Raw genomic sequence first — 19,747 nt, forward strand, 5'->3', positions numbered from 1 at the left:
CTGCACCTGCTCATGGGCACAGCTTGCTGCTGTTGGGTTCACTCCAGGAGCTCTGCCTCCCACAGGTGGTGTGGGTAGCAGGGAGGAGGAGGGAGGAAAGTAAGGCAGGACAATAGGGCAGGGAGGGCTTTGTTTTGCAACTGTAGCTTTGCAGATGTCTAGACAAGAAGGAAACGGTTGGCTGTCTTCAGGAAAAAGGGTAAGCTTCCTCTGCTGACTGACTGAAAATGTTTTATGTCTTTCTTGAGCAGGAATTGAGGTTAGCTCAGTTGGTGAAAACTTGGTGCTAATAACTACAAGGTCACAGGTTCAATCCCCTATATGGGCCATCCAGCTCTTGTTGGACTTGATGGTCCTTGTGGGTCCCTTCCAACTCAGAATATTCTGTAAATTTCCAGAATCACTCCTTTGTCCTCTTTTAAAGCACCATCCTGGGATGTTTGTTAAGGTAGCAGTCCATATCTAACAACAAGAATTTGTTAAGGACAGGCTGGAATTCCAGCTCTGCCTGCCTCTTTGCACCATGGGAGCTGATGATCTACACTCCAGGCTCTGGCTCTAGCTGTGGTAAGTGTAGGAGTGCCCTGGTAACATCTGCGTTTGCTAGTGTGGAGGAAGCACAGCTTTCTGGGCCATTTGTGAGGAGTGTTCCTAATGAGGCTGTGCTTTCATGGTTGCATAAACAACTATGATAGGCTGCCAAAAGGGCAATCCTACATCCTTCCCTTGTTCCCACTGTGTGTTCCCACTGTCTGCTTGTACAGGCACGATCGTATGGCTGTAAGGCAGATCAGGAAACATGTATTTAAAACAATTTATGCATTTGCTCAGTTTAGCAATATTGGAAGTTTATATTGTTTGGCCAAGAAATGGATGGGAGTGAAAAACCTAAGGGTGAAGAAGAAGAGAAGGTGGTGGTGGCTTTTTTGGGAGGAACCAGCATCTAGATAAGCTTAAATTGATTCTTACGGCACTCATCTGATACAGGCTTATTCTTTTTGCAAAGGTACTATCTCATTCTTCATTGCTGTAAGAATATTGTAGCAAATCCATACTCCTCTAGAGTCTGATGATGATGATCTCATTCTTCATTGCTGTAAGAATATTGTAGCAAATCCATACTCCTCTAGAGTCTTCATCACTAACTAATGTGGTAAACAGCAGTAAGACAGCAAGGAGTGGAAATCACATAATTTTGCTCCAAAATTAACTAGTTTGCTCTTGCAGGTTGAGTTTACTTTAGTAACAATAAAGGACCTAACAATATAGGACCTAGGTCATTTATTTTGTGTGACTAAACCAGTTTTCTTGAGCAAGCTTTACACAAGTATTCTAGTGCATATATTATGTGGGATGACCTCTCCAGTACCGTTGCCTAGAGGGCAGAGTGGGATGTTACAGGGTTTTTTGTAGGAGACATCATGCTGTTACATAGCTTCTGGAACAGGTTGGAGGGGACTCTAATGTCCTGAATCATAGTGTGCTTTCTCATTGTCCTTAGTAAACAGGAAGCATCTCTGTTTTTGTACTTGGTCTCCTGACAGTTTATTGCACTCTTAAGACTTGCCTGTACATCTGTGGTATTGCCAAACTATGTGAGCAGCCAACCCTCAGGGACAATTTCTGCATTAGCAGCCCACCTCATCACTATGACAGCTACTATGAGCTAGTTGCTGAACTAGCCAGCCCAAGAGAGTCCCCAGAATCAGGATCTTCATGTGGACTGACTTGTAAAACCTTTATGGATGAGAGATGTTTCGGAAATGCTTGTTGCTTAGGGTTACTTTTATGAGAGGTTACTTAGATCTGAAAAATGTAAAGACCCCTTTGAAAAAAGCTAGTTGTGACAGGTATAATTACTGTGATAGTTTTATAGGGGAAAAAGGATTGAGCAGGTACTCTGGTAACAGACTGTAAGATTTAAAATAATGTCTTTGTGTTTAGTCTCATTTTTGCAGACATAGATTACACAATCTTGATAACAGGTGTACCTAGAAGGGTATTTTTCATGAACCTGTGAGTGAGCGATAAAAAAACTTTATGAATAACCCTATTTTTTAAAATTGAGAGTGAATTCTGGGAGAGCAAATTCGTAGCTTGAAAACCTGACTTGAGCCTATGCCAGAAATGCTAGTGAGGTATTTTTTTTCCCAGAAAAATAAAATTACATAAGATTTTACTGAATTTGTAGAGAGGATTAGCTTACTGCTCCTTCCATTTAAAAATTCAGAATCTTGATTTTTTTCACTGCCTTTATTATATTTAAGAGAAACATAATAAAGCACTTGAAAATGCAGCGTAAACCAGGAAGCCTATATTTCACCACATTTCGTATTGTTTAATAGAACTAATCACTGCATAATTGAAATCATGCTAATATTCACTTGACCTGCCTCTGTGATTCAATACAGGGACCTCTGATTTGTTCTAAACTGCTGGAAAGAAGACTGCATTTTGAGAAATAAAATTGATTTTGCACTATCTGCTGATGATCAGCAAGGCTTAATGAACAATTACCTCAAGAAACCTCATTAAAGTTACTTGGGTGGATGAGCAGGAGTGAAATGCAAAAGGAGAAAACATAGTTGCTGTTTGAATGCATGAATGATATTTGACTCTAAAACTATCCAAAGCCAACACAGGGAAAGGATCAGATATTCTTGCCTTACTTTCCTTGAAACCTCCAAGTTAGTTTGATGCCTTTTGGGAAAAATAGGGTAAGTTTTTGATTTTAATAATAGCTACTCTCTAGCAGAACAATGCAGTCATTTCATTCCTAGTGGTGTCATTGTATCCACTTTATAAATTGTGGGGATTCCAATCCGTTAGTGTACATTTTTTTCATGACTATTTAAAGAACTCATTGCCTTGAGGCTGTGAATTGTGTGATTGCTGAAGCCCTTTACTTATGTAGAATTTACCGGTGAGCTCCTTAGCACACATGAGAGTCTTCTAGTCATCCTGGTTTCAGCTGTTCACATCAGAAAGCTTCTCTGCAACTGACACAGCGTGGTATTAATTTAAGAGAGACTCGGGAATAAAGTAGGTGGGAGGCAGCAGAAAAGCAAAATGAAATTAAAAATACCAAAACCTTGGTAGGTTGAGATAAGTTTTTGAACACTATTGTACTGTTCATTCTAACCATATGTTCAGTTTCAGGGATAGTAGATGTTCTCCAAATACCATCCTCTGTGCTTGCTTTCATTTAGGGTGATGCTATAGCGCCCTGAGGTTCTTCAAACTAGTTGAAAACGGGAGACAGGTAGTTTCAGCTGCCAGTCTCTCCTCTCTATTGTTTGAGTGAATGGCTGTTTTTCTGACAGAACCTAAGCTGTCATTAGGACCTAGCTGATTTTTCTGCTCCATGAGGAGATGATTCTGTAGACCTCAATAACAGCTGTGCAAGGGAAAATCTGGAGGGAAGTTTCCTAAGTTCTGTAGGAAGTAGAGGCTGCACGGCAGAGTAAGAATTGAGATGTGTAATTTTGGTGCCACCTGATCTGGGTGCTCAACCTCAGGCTGCTGATCCAGTGGTTGTAGAGCATGGCATTCACTGAGAAAACTGTCTCAGCTTGGTTAAGGATACAACTATTCCGCCAAATTACATATTAATTTTCTAGTTTCCTAGAGCATTTTAGGATGAAGTAATCTCAGCTTTATTGTCAACCCTCCACTGATCTGTTTTCAAGTCATTTAAACTCCTGGTGCCCCTTTTTTTTAATCTGTTATTGGGAATAATATTTGTTTGCTTTTCCTCATGGGAGTATTGTTAAGTTTATTTCATTAGTGTTTATAAGGGGCTTGGAGATCCTAGACACCAGATGACAAAGAAAAACAAAAGTTTGTTATTAACATTTTCTTAATTAAATATATATATATATAATTCTACAGTAGCCTTACAAATCACTGTGTTATTTCATATAATGAAATTACCTTAAACAATGATTTTAATAATTTAACCAAAATGATGAATAGAAGACATTGCTTCCCTCTCAAACCACTGTAATACATAAATCACTCTGAGAGTCTGGTGAATTGTATTCTGCTTGGTCAGTCCACAGAGAGATTAATGCTGATTTGATTTTTGTAAAACATCAGAAAACTTAAACTTTAGGTCATGTGGATATGCGTGTATTTTTATATCTTCAGAACATTAGTCTTCCTTACAAGCACGCAATCCAACAAAATTAGAGTTTTATATTTGAAATTATCCTTCATTTTCCTGCTGGGGTCTGAACAATTCTTTTTAGATCTTATATAACTTTAAAATCATGTTGGCAGCTTTTCCTTAGTGTAGTTGATTTGAAGTTTTGCTGAAGAATTAAGCTTTCATCCTCAAAATCCACTTCTTAATGCTATGTTAAATCAAGAGAGGAAACAGAGGAACACAGGCAAATCAAGCACTTAGTGTATAATGCATTTTTGCATCTTGATCATGTTTATGTATGCAAACTGATCATTTGCATTTTTTATTTAAGTTACTACTCGGTGAGACAGTGTGCCTGTTATGTGTGTCCATGCCCTCACCTGTGTTTTTCTGCTTACAGTAGTGTGGACCCATGTGTATCAAAAATTAATAGTATAAGTAACTGTTTAGGATCACACAGCTTTTATAAGTAAGGGGCAAGGTTAACTTCAGCAAACTTCACCGTGAGCTCTTTCAGGGCCATTACTTCCTGTAGAGTCTGGTTAAGTGATGAAGATCGGCTGGAAAGCTGTTGCTGTGTGACTCTCAAGTCAGAAAAGCCTCTGTGGGTTTCCCTTAGCTCTCATCATTTGTTCCCTTCTCGAGAGTGGTCCTCCCATCTGGCTGCCCCTTTCCACCATACTCCCCTGTCCTGTGTGATGTCTCAGCATACACACACATACCATTGTGATTTAACATGCTGTTCAAAATCTGGGTTAGTGACTTTGATGGTACAGTGAGCAGTGCATCTGGAGAAGGATGGATTCAGTCCAAGTTTTGAAGGTACAGATGTCTCAGTTGTTAAACGCAACATGCTAGTGAGTGTTGTTGCTGTTTCTGCACAGAAGGCAGGGGTTAAAAGACTGAACAACTTAAAATGAGGGAATGAACAGCACTGAGAGAAGATGGCACTTCTGTGACCCATATTACCTGAGGTCTTAAATTCCAGGCATAGATAATTGAAGTTTCTCCCTTTGTACTTAAAATTTCTCTGTCTGCTTGAATTTTTTGGGAAAAGTTCCACTGACAAGATCAGAACTTCACTAGGAGAGAAGAAAAATTTGACTTTCTGCTGCCCATCTATGTGAATTAGGGACTCTTCAGTTGATTTGTTTTTTGCCTGCAGATACATATGGCTCTTCTCTTTCTATTGCAGAAGCAGCCTACTAAAGCAAATCCACCTGTTCGACTCTCAAGGTGAGGATCATGGGAGAACAACTGTTAGAGAACAGCATCCTTGATCAATTTATTAATAACCATGAGCAATCACATGAAGAGTTTCTAAATACATTCACCTGTCTTTTGAAAGGTATGTAACTTCCCAAATCTCCCCTTAGAAATCACAGACAGAAGGGAAGGTAAAAGGAGAAGCAGTAGTATCTAGTGTTTTTCTGCTTCTTACTTGCTTTGTGACCTTAGGCAAATCCTTGTGATGCTTTTGTTTCTCCGCTCAGCAGTGGGAACCCTAAGGACAACTTTCCTTAGATTGGTTCACAGACTGCTAAGGTAGGTCTGTACTGGTGGGTAACCACATTTTGCTTGCTTTAGGGTGGTGAGGGAATTATCCTATGGAAGGATAGATGTTTCATAAGTACATCCTGCACTGTTTTTGCTTGAAAAGTTTCCATAAGAGAAGAGCCTAATTAAAATACTTAATAGTATGAGATGGCCGAGATTAGGGGTGTGCAAAACTTTCACAGGTTTACTAACACTAGCCTGCTGTGCTATGCCTGTGTGTTTGTCTTCTACAATGTGATTGCCTTCTGGGATTAAACAACTACCTGGAGGGATGAGGGGAGAGCAGTGGATGTTGCCTACCTCAACTTCAGCAAGGCCTTCGACATCATCTCTCACAAAATCCTTGTAGACAAACTCAGGAAGTGTGCATTGGAGGAGTGGGCACTGAGGGGAATTGAGAACTGGTGGAACGGCAGAGCTCAGATGGTCATATTCAGTGACACAGGGTCTAGTTGGAGGCCTGTCACTAATGGTGTCCCCCAGGATACAATACTGGGACCAGTCTTGTTTAACTTATTCATTAATGACTTGGATGAAGGGGCAGATGCGTCCTCAGCAAGTGTACTGACAACACAAAGGTGGGAGGAGTGGCTGATAACCCAGAGAGCTGTGCTGCCGTTCAGAAGAACCTTGACAGGTTGGAGAGATGGCAGAGCAGAACAAAGGCAAGTGCAGGGCCCTGCATGTGGGAAAGAATAACCCCAAGCACCAGTACAGGCTGGGGGCCAACCTGCTGGAAAGCAGCTCTGTGGGGAAGGACCTGGGGGTCCTGGTGGAAAACAAGCTGTCAATGAATCAGCAGGGTGCTCTTGTGGCCAAGAAAGCCAGTGGTGCACTAAGAAGAGCGTTGCCAACAGATTGAGGGAGTGATCCTGTCCCTCTAGTCAGCTCTGGTGAGGCTGCGTCTGAAGTATTGTGTCCAGTTCTGGACTCCTCAGTGCAAAAGAGACATGGAGCTCCTGGTGTGGGTCCAGCAAGGGGTGACAGAGATGACTGAGGAACTGGAGCATCTCACTTAGGACAGGCTGAGGGAGCTGGGCCTGTCTAGCATCATGAAGAGATGACTGAGAGGGGACCTCATCAACGTATATAAGTATCTGAAGGGAAGATGTTAAGAAGATGGAACCAGGCTCTTCTCATTGGTGCCAAGCAATAGGATAAGAGGTAATAGGCAGAAACTGATGCACAGGAAGTTCCACCTGAATATGAGGAAGAAGTTTTTTACTGTGCGGGTGACTGAGCACTGGAACAGACTGGCCAGAGAGGTTGTGGTGTCTCCCTCACTGGAGATACTCAGATTCTATCTGGATGCAATCCTGCGGACTGTGCTCTAGGATGACCCTGTTTGAGCAGGGAGGTTGGACCAGATGACCCACTGTGGTCTCTTCCAACCTAATCCAACTGTATCCATTCTGTGCCGAACTAATAGGTAACTTGGATGAAGGCACATCAGATTAGATGATTGGGCTGAAAAGGTCTCATGATCTGCAGATGAAATAAAAGGTGGTGCTTAACCTTGATCTCAGATTACTTAATTACAGGATTCGAATTCTGTAGTTCAGGTTTATTTCTTTTAGCCATGTTAAGTCCGGTGCCATAAAAATAAATACAAGCTACTCACAAATCTCTTTACCACCACTTTGCACTAAAAATGATGTTCTCATATTATTGCAGAAGCACTGTATTTTTCAATTACATCATGTGGCATGCTCCATTGATTGGCATTCAGAGGTCTGTCCTGTCCTTGTCCTTCAGGCAGAACTAAGTGTCAGTCACAGGCACTGAAGAGAAAACCATTGGGGGGCGGGTGTTGAAGCTGCCACAGAAATAATCTTTTGGCAACTTTCTGTCTCTCCTCCCTATAAAAAATAGAAGAGCAAGGAGACACTGGGAAATGAGATAAGAAGATTGAAAATCCAGTTGTGGTCTTCTTATGTATGATTGATACACTGGGGATAGCTGCTATTGTAGAAGCATGCTGCTTATCATGGTGCTATTTGCAAAAAGCTTCAGCATGTGTTTCAGTCACTTTCATTGTCACTATAGCATTTGCCACTAAAATTGTATAAAAGGTAGAGCTTTACCTGAATCAAATGCTTAGAAATGCAGGTATGATGGTATGAACTAAACAGCTTAGCTTGTTTTCCTCCTACCTTCATTTTCCTTTAAAAATACCCAAGGTGCTAGTTTGCATTATGAACTAATGACCTGCAAAAATTCCACTTAAAGCATAAGGCATTTTAGCATCAGAACAGTGCAAAATATTTTATAAAATATCACATTGTTAGTTTCTTAATTTTGCATTTGAAAAATAGTCATTTGACTTTAACTTTTTTTTTTAAAGCAACTTACCTGGTAATAGAATCCAGAAGTTTTCACTTTGGTATAATGAGATCAGATATTTACTGTGGAGATATATTTGTGGTTACTGTCAGGCAAAAAATCTTACTATTTTCAGATTACCTCTCTAAATTTGGCCTTGATAATGGTATTGACCCCCACACCAAATCTTTGTACAATGAGCATTAATGTGAGAATTTGCAGTTCTGCCTAATTAGATATGGAGATAGCTATTTGTATACACAAATAACCAAGCATAAATATATAGGAGGTCTTTAAAAAAAATCCTTGGAAAACATTGTCATCTGATAGATTTTTGTTTGTCATAAACACACAAAACTAATTGGATCCCATTGATTTCACAGGGTAACAGATTTATAAAGGTAATTTTCACTTGCTTATGAATTTGTCCTGGGTCTGTATTTGGGATTGCAAGGATATTTTCCCCAGCATCTCCTAAGAATGTGATACCCTAACGATTGTTTAATTTTTCTTCATAAATTACATTTGCACACAGTAAAACTGTAAAGAATATATCTTGATATAAAGACCCAAGCATCCTTGACTGTTCTGGCCTAGCTTAAAAGAGCTAAATAGCCTGGAGTGACCTGCTGTGAACACATTAGGATCTTCTGCTTAGAGAATAGTTTCATTCTTATAAATATGGGAAAAAGTGTTAATGAATTTTTACATTCCTGACTTCCATTTGACTTTTCATGAATTGCTAATATCCTAATCAAGAAAATCACAGTTTTAGAATGTTTTTTTGGTATCTGAATGTGTGACCCTTGACTACTTCCATTCTTCCTTGTGCTATATTTGAAAAGATATTCTCTTAGTTCATATAGAACAAGATCTGGAGTCAAAATAAGTCCTTCTAAATTCTGTATAATAGATATCATGACATGTGTATGGTGTAACTATCACACAGATAAGTTATAACTTAGTTGGACCATAAAATTATATCTTTGATATGGGAATTTAATCTTCTTGATTAAAATTCAAAAAAATCCCAATGATTTTGTTCCTTAAATTGTGCTTGCTGCAGTGAGAGAATGAGAGTTCATAGACTAATTGACAAGTAAATCCTATAGTAAGACTTTTACATCTACAGATCTGATGGAACATGGATAAACATACATAAATGTATTTTTAAAAGTCTGATCTCAGCATTTAAAACATATATGCTCCAACAGAACATGACCTATATATCTTGAATACATAATATTTAAAAAGCACTTCCTCCATAAGTGGAAAATTTTTAACCCTCTTTTTATTGATTCTGTAATGGATGGGCAGTTGAGGGCTAGGTTAAGATTCTAATTAAGTCTCTTATTTTTCCTACTTATACCATCCAAAGTGTGCTTTTTGTCATTTGGATAATAACAAGGTGAATAGATAGGTGAAAGGGCTGGTGAATCCTTGGGAATATAATTTAGCAATTAAAACACAGATTCAGAAAGATGAAATTTTTCATGCTCGCATTTTTCAAGCTTTGCAGAAGTTTTGCATCTGGAAAAAAAAAGACCTCCTCTTGTGGGAAGTCAGAGCAAAGATACTGGTAAGAGGAATAAGTGTTTTAGTCATTTATTTTAATACATTCATTTGTGCTGTTCTTAGAATCCCTAAACCCCCTTATGCTTATGCCAAGTTATATATTTACTTTTGTTAGTTTATTCTTTTAGCTTTGAGTATAAAAATAACCTGAAGATAAAACAGTCAACTGGCTTTTGTCTTGAGATTGCACAACTCCACTATGTTTTTTAAGTACGGAGAAAAACTTTAAGACTGATTTATTGATTGTGCAGTTGAAGAAACCTCAGAAGAGCTGGATTTACAAAAAAATGGATGATTCAGATTTCTGTAGATGTGGTCAATGAGTGGTATCTTCAGAACTACACATTTCCTAGAACAACTTTGGAGAACATCTCATGAAAATACACCCAACCCTACTTTCAAAAAAATTCCCACAGAGTACAAAAGACTTCAAATCATAGGAAGAGTGTTTGAAATCTGGTGGAGAGAACTATGATGTCCAAAATTAGAAGGCAGCATCTGCTCATTTTTCTAAACTCAGAGGAAGAATGGGAAATTAACTGGAGCATAAAATATCTCATTTGACCATCTGAAAAAAAACTACAGAAAAAAACCCCCAAATCCTCCAGGCTTCAAATTCTTCATCTAGATTTTAAGTTACTCCTCTCCCACTTCTGAAAATACAGGATTCTGGATCAGTCAGCTGCATAGAAAAATGCTGCCATTAATAAAATTCTTACCCAAACCCAAGTTTAAATTTGTATTTTTTTCCATAGTCTTGGGCAGTTGACCACTGAAATTAAATTAATTCCATTCCTGCTGTTCATTTTACTCTGTTTCATATAGCTCACACTGCCTGGCAGTGCACTGAAATCCAAGGACTTTGATCACACCCATCTAAGCAAACGAAACCTTGGATATAAACTTCATAGCTTCAGTGCTGTTGTTTTGGTGCTTCTATGCCAAACAAACTGTCAAGTGGAGGAAGTTTGAAAGTGACTGACCACTTCTCTGCTTCCAGGTGGCCCGCAAGATCCATTTTCTGTGTTGTGATCAACATCCAGTGAAAGCTGGGCGCTGTATTCAGTTCACAGTCCATTTGATGGTAGCTGTCTGCTGCTTTTTTTCATTAACCACATTCAGGAAAAACAAAAGCTTTCAACTTCCTGTATAAGTGTCAGTGGAGGCACTTTACAAATGTGAGTCTTCACAGCAGAAAGCATAGCAGAAAACTATATAAGAAATGACAGTAAATTCACTTTAATTTTAAAAATGGACCAATAGGACAATGCTAACCCCAAGAGAAATTTCAGCCTATGAGTGTATTTTCCAATAAAAGCAACTAGACAGTTCAATAAAACTAATTAAATTAATCTGTCATCCCCACGGAACTTAAACAGGGCATGAAATAGGGGAACAGCGTCAATTCAGAGCTTTTTATTGATGTGTTGTGTTGGAGCATTTGATAGAATTGGTTGGGAGACAAAATTTGCAATTTTCTATTGATCATAAATTCAGTACCTATCTCTGTGTAACCTTTATTCAATATAGTATAAAATCAAACATCATACAGAACCCCTAAATGTCGGAAAAAACCCAGACGTAGAGATGCAAACTTAATAGATTATTTTGAAATAATAATGGCTCATCTGTTTTATGGATATTTTTTGTCCTGGTGTTTGCTGTGCAAGATACTTCATCTCCATTGTATAGACAGAAAAAAAAATATGCCTAAAAAAAGGGAAATGACTTGTGTTCATTGCACAGTAGCTCACTGGCAGCACCAGATAAGGACAGAGGCACTCAGACTCCTGGAAACTTGGTCAACCCTTCAATAATAGTGCTTCCCTGATAGCAGTTTTGGGGATTTTTCTGTGATGTCTTTATTACTAGACAATTTCTAAAGATTGTTTCAGATAAAAGAAAAAAAGCATTTTCATTCTCTTGTATAACTTAGATTTTCTAGAATATAGGAAGGGGAAATATTTTGTGATTTTGCTGTTGATAGCTTGATAGAGGTTCCATCATATAGTGACATATTGGCAGTGATTGAATTCTGTAGTACTATAAAAAGCAGTAACACAGAGTAAACTCTTGCTGTACCTCATCACCTTGTCTTGAAAGGCATCGAAGTGTGCTAAATGCAGCTGTTGGCTTAGTTTCATGTCATTGCAATGAGGTGAGGAAGCTGTCTTTTACAGATGTGGAAATGACACAGAGCAAATAATGTCAGAGATCAGAGCTATATATAGTGACTTAACAGGACAATCAGGAAACAGAAATCAAGTGACTTCGCTTCCAGTTTAGTGCTGAACTCTTTATAGAATTGAGTGCTTTTCTGTGTTCAGTATAAAATCAAATACAATTGCCTAATTTCAAGAAAGTAGGTATTTGCCTTTAGAAAAAGAAACAACCAAAACCAGACCTTTTAAGAATGCTTTAATGTTGTGATTATTATGTCTAAAATCAAGCATTTTCCTGGGCTCTCTGACATTTTATTAGTTTGTTCCCACCTGCTGTAATCTTTTTATGATATTATTTGTTAAGAAAGGAATAATTTGTGTGGAGATGTCAGATGCTTTTAATTATATACAATTCACTTGTTTCTTACAGCGCTTGTCTACTTACCTACTAGTGCTGAATTCTTCTAGGATGCAAGTACACAGAAAGTTTTCATAATTGATTCTGCCCTGATTTCTTAGTATATCTCCTGCTCTTTTAAAGTGCTCCCCACATATGTATTTAATGTAGTTTCCTTGTGCTGAGAATGACTTGAAGCACATTTGTGGTTTCTTTGACTGTAAAAAAAAATAAAAAAAGCAAGTGTAACAAATGCAGTGCTTATTTAAGAAATAAACTCAAATACATTCTGTTTTTCTTAGCTAAGCTTCAAAGTATGGCTTAGTGTAGCCAAAACTCAGAAGTCTGGAGCTCTTATACATTGAAATAGTATTCTCCAATTAGTTACTGTCTAATTTAAAGCTCTTCTTAAACTGTCCCTGAAATGGAATTTATGAAATGTGGCAGTATTTGCAGTCTGCAAAGTACAGTGTAGATTTTCTGAAGCTATTGGAAGCAGGCCTACCTTTATCAACTGGAAAAAATGTTACAGCTTTTATATCCTGATACTGTCTCAAATTATAGTTACAAAATACTATCAGTTGTACAGCCTCTGCCTTTACAAAGCTGTGCTTTTCCCCCTACCACATAAACACTTTTTATTGTTAGAACTAGAAATCTGCTCTAGTATGTTGGCATTGCTTGGTGGTGATAGATATCACTTGATCCCTGGTGTATACTAAGAGGTGTAGCTCCCTTAATAGGACTGTACTGGTTAATATCCACTGAGGATCTGTTCTAGTGTTTCTCTCATGGTTTTCTGAATTCTTTTTAAGATTATTTTTCATCTTCCTCTGTTGGAAGAAGCGGGATTTTGCTCATGAAGGCTACTGAAATTATCAAGTAACTGACTACATTAGTGTTCAAATGGAAAAGGTATCCAGCAAAAACACTGTTGAACTGTGGAAGAATCATACTTATTTTTAAATGATCAGTTGGTGTGAATGAGGTATAAACAAGAAATATTGCCCCTTTTCTAACACTGAGACTATTTAAAGCACAACAGAGACATAGATATTGATACAGATAAACACTATATAAAACCAGAAAGTAGGTTCCATTTAGTAAAAAGGGAGAGAGACTGATAGAGTAAAAGAACAGTTAAACTTTTGAAAATTAGGAGTTCAGTTGGTTTTAGAGAAGTATTACTATAGTACATTAAGTTAGAGCAGGCATGTGAGCATGGCTGAAATATACTTGAGAGTAGCAGTCATTCATCTTTCCCCTGAAGGAGCACACACAAGAAAAGTCCTTTCCTAACTGATTTTTAAACATAGTAAGTATTCAAAAATAACAACCAAAAGTAACAATTGGGACCCTTTTAGGTGAGAAATAGTCCCACTGAAATTACTTGTCCCACTCCATGGACTTATCCTAGCTGAGGACATGGTGTAGTGAGATATCCTTAAAAAATTGGCATAACTTAGAAAACAATTCAAGGCCATATTACTGATTATAGTAAAAATGACCTTTTTTGAAGGAAAAAACCCCCTAAACAATACTTTCTGCAGATTGTTATTTAATTTGTTATTTAATCAGGATAAGATCAAAGAGCTTAGACAAAAAGGCTGCACCAGCTGAATTTTTGTGTTACAAACATTAACTTGCACACTTAGGCAAGTATTTTAGTCAAGTTATTTTCTTTGCTATATAGATCAAGTTTGACAGAGGAGTTCTGCTTCCTCAGTGCTACTGTGAGATCACTGTCATTGAAATTAGTGAGGATTTTGGTGGAGTAAGATTGGAATGGGATTTACAGGAATGCAGGTAGTTAGGGGATAGCCAATTCAAGTGCTGAGGGTGGGCAGATATGACACAGTATCTATAATGCATCGCCTGCTTCTTTGGGTGGCAGCAGGAGGCTGTGCCCTAAGACTCTTAGAACAGGACTATGTGATGAAATTTAGGTGCCTGAATTGCCCATGAATTGCTCTTACTTTTGGACAGACATATAGAACCCTAATACTGAAATCCTCCAGGTACTTACTGTATGGGATACTTCGAATTTTTGTGATGAAAACTTGGACAAACTGCATTGATTTACAGAGATTTATGCATATAAATACACAGAAACAGTAAGATATCTGGAGAACATAGAATGGCTTTTTTAGGCTAAGTAACTTCAAAACACTTTGTTCTATTCTCAGCAGGAGAACATACAAGCAGAGGGAGGCTGGAAGTTTTGGTTGGATTACTGCAGAAAATCTGGGGGCTTCTTTGGTTGTGTTATCAAAAATTGATAGAAGGCTTTAAAAATTATCTTCCCAGCAAATTGGATTTTAAGCCTTGAAATTTCGTTTTTTTACCTCTTACAGCTTGTCATTTAGGGTAGATGGACTCAGCGCGGTAGAACGGTTTACATAGTTACAAATAGGCAAATACAGGTACTTCTACAGTATTTTATCACCTTGTGAACATGTCAAAGTGATATTTTATGGAAACATTTCAGTGACAGTCTTTGTTCTTGTTTTAAAATGTGGTTGTTTGCTGATGATGGGTTTGAAGAATGGAGATAGTGAATGAACATGAAATTTGTACTTGTGACCTCTGTTCAAGACAGTTATTATGCTACTCTGATTAAAATTGTTCTTTGTTCAGGAGTCCTGTACAAAGTCACTGTAGTATTTGAATCCCAGGTTTTTCATCAAAGCATAACTTGGAAGGGATTTAAGGGATTCATAGGCCTTCTGCTGGCCCTCAGTCCAGGATTTGAAGATAAAAAAGGAAGTTGGAACTTATAGTAGTAGCTTTCCTGTATGTTTTTTTTGTTGTTGTTTTATAGTTAAGGGGTCTGTTTATAATTCTCAACCAGTTTTTGTTTTTGGAATGAATTAATCCAATTGAAAAAAAGGTGGGAAATATTTAGTAGTTTGTATTGTTTTGTGCAGTGTGTTATCCCAAGCCAGATTTTCTATGTTATGTTACTGATTGCTCTGTCTGGTCTGTCTTTGACATGTTTCAGACCATGAGACTTTTATCATTCTTCTGGGACTACTATGTCATCTAACAGATTACACTGACAGTAAGTTTTTCCTGATAATACAGGTAGCTCTCTTCTCTGCTTTTGTGATAAGTGAATCCAATATTCTTTGAAAGATGTGAGTGATCAGTGGACATTTTCAAAAGATTCCCTTCCAAATTGGAAGACAAAGAGAATTTTAAGCAATATCGAGGATAGATAGCAGGAGAGAAAATAATTTATCAAGCTTCATATACTTTCTGATACAAACGTGTTTCTGAAGTGTGCACCATACTCTTTGGTGACACACCATTATGATGGATACTTCTCTTGAGAGACTCAGATACACTTTTCTAGAGACCTAAGTTGGCTTCTTACTTCATTTTTAAGATACAGACAGTAAATTGTCTAAAAAGTGAGACAAAATCTGTCTGCAGGATGAATATGTGAATCTTTCCATCATTTCAACTTTCTTCCTCTGCTACATTCTGTTGTGTTTGTATCCCTTATTTTTGATTTAAGTCACATGTTGTGAAGGCCGGTGTTCTACAAAAGGATCTTGGCAGGTTGAGAGCTGTGACTGTGAATAATGAGTCAATTATCACTTAGTCAGGGGAAAGGCAGAGTGATTTGCTTGCTGGCTTGAATGTGATCCTTCCTTCTTCCCCTTTTTCAGAAACAGGAACAGAAATGGTTGAAATTCAGAGCACTAGCAAAGAAATACATCTGTGATATTTGTCTGCTACTACAGATTGTAGTTTCCTTAACTTTATAATAACTTATGTGTGTTGTTTTTAATAATATTTTGTAAGATCATGACTGTTATCTGTTTCAAGGGAGCCAGTTAAGTGATACATGCATTGGGAAGCTGTAGGTGTAGGTAATTACTTTGGACATCTGAAGGTGGATCTCACTGGTCCTGAGGCACCGTGCTTGAGGCTAGCAACATAATGTTTAATTTACCTTCCCCCCTTTAATTTATATGGCATGGCCTCATTATGCTCATGGTTGCATAGTTGATATTCTGTCTGCAGACTTGCTTTTAACAACTGCTTTGGGTTGCTTAGGCTTTTTTTTTCTGAATTTTTCTTCACTTGCGGTCATTAATCTAGTATCACATTGCAGTTGGAATGTTTCATCAAAAGTAATGTTTAATATTCTGTAACCCAATAACTCTGCAATGGTCTTAACCAGAAAAAGGTTTCTGACAAAAGTTTATGACTGATCTCTTCGGAAAAGGGATAATGCTTCTAGCTGTAGTCTGGGAGTTGGTAAATGGCACATAAAGACTATGAATGCACTTGATTTCTTACCAGCTCATTTAATCTATCTAGCTTTTTAGCTGTGACAATAGCTCAGCTGTCCAGAAAATATATAACCTAATAAAGGAAGTTTGTCAGCTCATATGTACTACCTAATTATAACTGCCCAACTATGTGTCATAGGTCTTTTGATGCTAAAAATGATATTTTTCTTTGGAAAATTCAGAACCTGTATTTTCAAGAAGAATGATCTGATTTATATCCCAGAAGAATGACCACAGTGGTATCCAAAATAAGCACGGGCTAGTACAGGAATATCATGTTTGTTTAGAGTCTGTCATCTGTATGAATTATGTTGCTGATCATTCCAATGATGATTTCTTTTGTCTCTCTGTTGGTCTGGCTGACAAAATTGTATGGCTTCTGGAAGCTTTTTATCACTTCTCATACGTAAATGCTCCTGGTGTGGACAGGGAGGATACTGGGTCCTCAGTCCCTCGTTACTCTATAGGTCTGCAGATGTTTGGCTGCAGTAATTCACCAATATACACTTACCTTAAAATACACTAATATCCTTTTGTGTCTTGTCAGTCTTTAAGATAAAACTTGCAAGTTCTTTGTATAAAACAGGGTGTCCATCCATGCTTTACTACTACAGTAACAAAAAATTGAAGCTTTTTGAGATAGCCATCTAGTTCTTCCTATGAAGTAGGGTGACTGTAAAAGTCTCTTCAAATAGTGGGTAATGATTTTAGCAGTCAAGAATTTAGAAGAGGGTTTCTTGTCTAATGCTGCTTCATTTCCATGGCTTGAAAAAGAGAGTGTGTAGGAGGAAGAGATTGCTCATATGTACTGCTGTATCCAAATATTGTTTTAGGAAAGTACTTGCTAAAAAAGTGGGGAGAAGCCACATGTCACAGAGTCCTGGGATTTAGGAATTATTCAGAGAATCCATCTGTGATGTGAACATTAAAATCTGTTTGCTAGATTGCTCTGGTCTGGTGCAATTTTCTTTCTATGAACCTTACTTTATATAAGAGTGTGGACTTCAGGTTATACCCAGTCTACCAGTCCTTTCTGTGTGTCACAGTAACGGCAGCACAGAGCTGTCCCAGGGTATTAAGAATTCTGCCGTATGGCTCAGTGTAGTAACCCCAAGGGGATCATTAGTACTCTCCACAAGAATTACTTCAATGCTTGTAACATATAATTATGCTTTAGAAATGCACTACAGTGTTTCTTGTTGTTGCAAAGCGGATTTTTTAAACTAAACCCAAAAAACTTCATTGAATGAGCATTGTGTTTTTCATTAAGAGAATATGGTGTGAAGTTTTTTTGAACTGATTGTCCTGTAGCTGCTTCATATTTGATAATGGGACTTTTAAAAGAAAAAGTACTGCTTTTTTTATTTTGGCCATGATTACTATATTTTTTGCCATGTTGAAGGGAAAAAACCCAACTATACAGCATGGATTTGGAAATCCATACATCCATGCACATACTTGTCTGTAAGCAGCTCCTAGATCCAGCCAGTACTGTTGACATTTCATTTGATGATCACCTAGATGTAGCCTAAGTCTTTGTGCCCTGGGGCCCTGGCTGGTTGGACAGTCAGAAGCTCTTATAGTTGTCTTAACTTTGCTGTTGTTGTCCAAGGAGTTGTTAAAGGTCTGAAAGATGTCAAAAATTATCATTGAAATACTCAGTTCTGTTTCTGAATACTTCCCTATTTTCAGTGAGGACTCAATTAGCCGCTATTGATGTATAAAATAAGCCCAAGAGAAGTTATTCTGATCTTCTGTAAATACACTGTCAAAACATTTTTCCAGTCTGTCTTTCAAGACCAAAGGAATTTCTTAAGGGAACAAACCCTGCTTGAACATCTATATTTGTTCTTTAATTTCTGGGCCTAAACTTTTGGCAATGAAGTATCACTGGCATACTGCTGTTTGTTAGTCTGATCCCAATAAAAAAGTATTTAGTTGCAAAATTTTCCCCTCAGATTGCTGAGCATTCTATAGCTGTTAAACACTGAAAGCAACACTGTGTAAAGAAATGAGGTGTTTTACTAACTAAAGACACGGATTTGAATTATAGGACCTGTCAGTTCATTTCATCACACAACCCTGGACTGGTGGAGGAGTGGTGGAGGTTCTAGTGGTGGTGTCCGTGGACACCCAAGAGCTCTGTGAATGCTGACCCTGGACCAGCCAGTATCAGTACCAGCTCTGACAAGAACTGCCAAAGCTCACTTCTGTACTAGACAACATGGGCATTTGTTTTAGTGGTTGTGAGGTTCACATGTGAACCAAGATACTGATGTAGAAAGTGTAAGAATTACTCCATTTGTGGCCCAGATCATCTCTGTACTGTGATCAACATTAGAGCCCTTTCTTGTGCTTGGTCAGAAGATACATCATTGATTAGTTATCTCCTTGACAAGTCAAGTGATTTTGTAAGCACAGATCCCATGTAAGCATCATTGATGGACTTTTACAATTAGAGATATAAGTGTTGGGAGTGCAGTTGCCATTGGACTGGTGTATAGTAGCGTCTCAAAGAAGAGACTCTTCATATATATTGGTGTTTGCAGTGTCAGACAAAGACATGGGCACACATGTTATGTGCCATTTTGTCCAGAACTGAGAGAGAATTTAAGTAAAGTTTTAGAATAAAAGCTAAGGTATAATTCTACTGTCTTGCTTTTTTGGGTATTTCAGCTCTTGGTTGGTTTTATAAATTTTTCTGTACATTGCATAAGCTTTTGAGAGAATTAAGTCTTCAGTATGGAGGAATAGGTGATACTCTATGCACTTGAAGTTCAAACTGAATATTCGATTTTATGATAAGGGCTGCAAAATACTTGTTTATGTTGCACATGGAAGCTCTGAGCATGAGAGGAAAAGTGAATGTGTAAAATAAGTCAATATTAGATCTAAGGAAATACATGTTTTTCTTTTTCTTGGGTAGTGCTTTATGTTATCTGACCTGGTGTGATTCTCCTTGCAGAGAAAGAGAAGACAATTCAAGGAAATCAAGTGGACTACTTAAGAAAAATATTTTCTACTTCTGAATTATCAAACAGAAATAAACAAAATGGCTCACCTGAAAGAAGCAAAGAAATGTGGATATCTCTTCCATCACAGATGCCAAATGAGAATAAGGTAAGGAGTTACAACTGTCCAAGTGGACAGGCACCACATTCAAAGAGATGAAAATATGAAGAGATACACTGTTCAAATGTTAGAGGCTAGTGGTTCGAGGCTATTTGCCTCTGATTCGAGGCAAATATTTAAAATACTATGTAAGTGTTTAATGCTTAGAGAG

At 37.8% G+C, this 19,747-nt stretch overlaps 1 protein-coding gene across 1 annotated transcript in view; it reads left to right on the forward strand.

Annotated features, from left to right (window-relative positions):
- Positions 1 to 5,358: 5,358 nt before the first annotated feature.
- IFTAP (intraflagellar transport associated protein) overlaps positions 5,359 to 19,747 on the forward strand; it is a 30,022-nt gene continuing 15,633 nt past the window's right edge. The window contains exons 1-2 of the mRNA XM_064657779.1: positions 5,359 to 5,495; positions 19,430 to 19,584. Coding sequence (XP_064513849.1) covers positions 5,393 to 5,495; positions 19,430 to 19,584 — 258 coding nt within the window. The 5' untranslated portion in view covers positions 5,359 to 5,392. The remainder of the gene's footprint in view (positions 5,496 to 19,429; positions 19,585 to 19,747) is intronic.

This window comes from Pseudopipra pipra, chromosome 6 (genome assembly GCF_036250125.1).
Source record: "Pseudopipra pipra isolate bDixPip1 chromosome 6, bDixPip1.hap1, whole genome shotgun sequence".
Taxonomy (NCBI): Eukaryota; Metazoa; Chordata; class Aves; order Passeriformes; family Pipridae; genus Pseudopipra; species Pseudopipra pipra.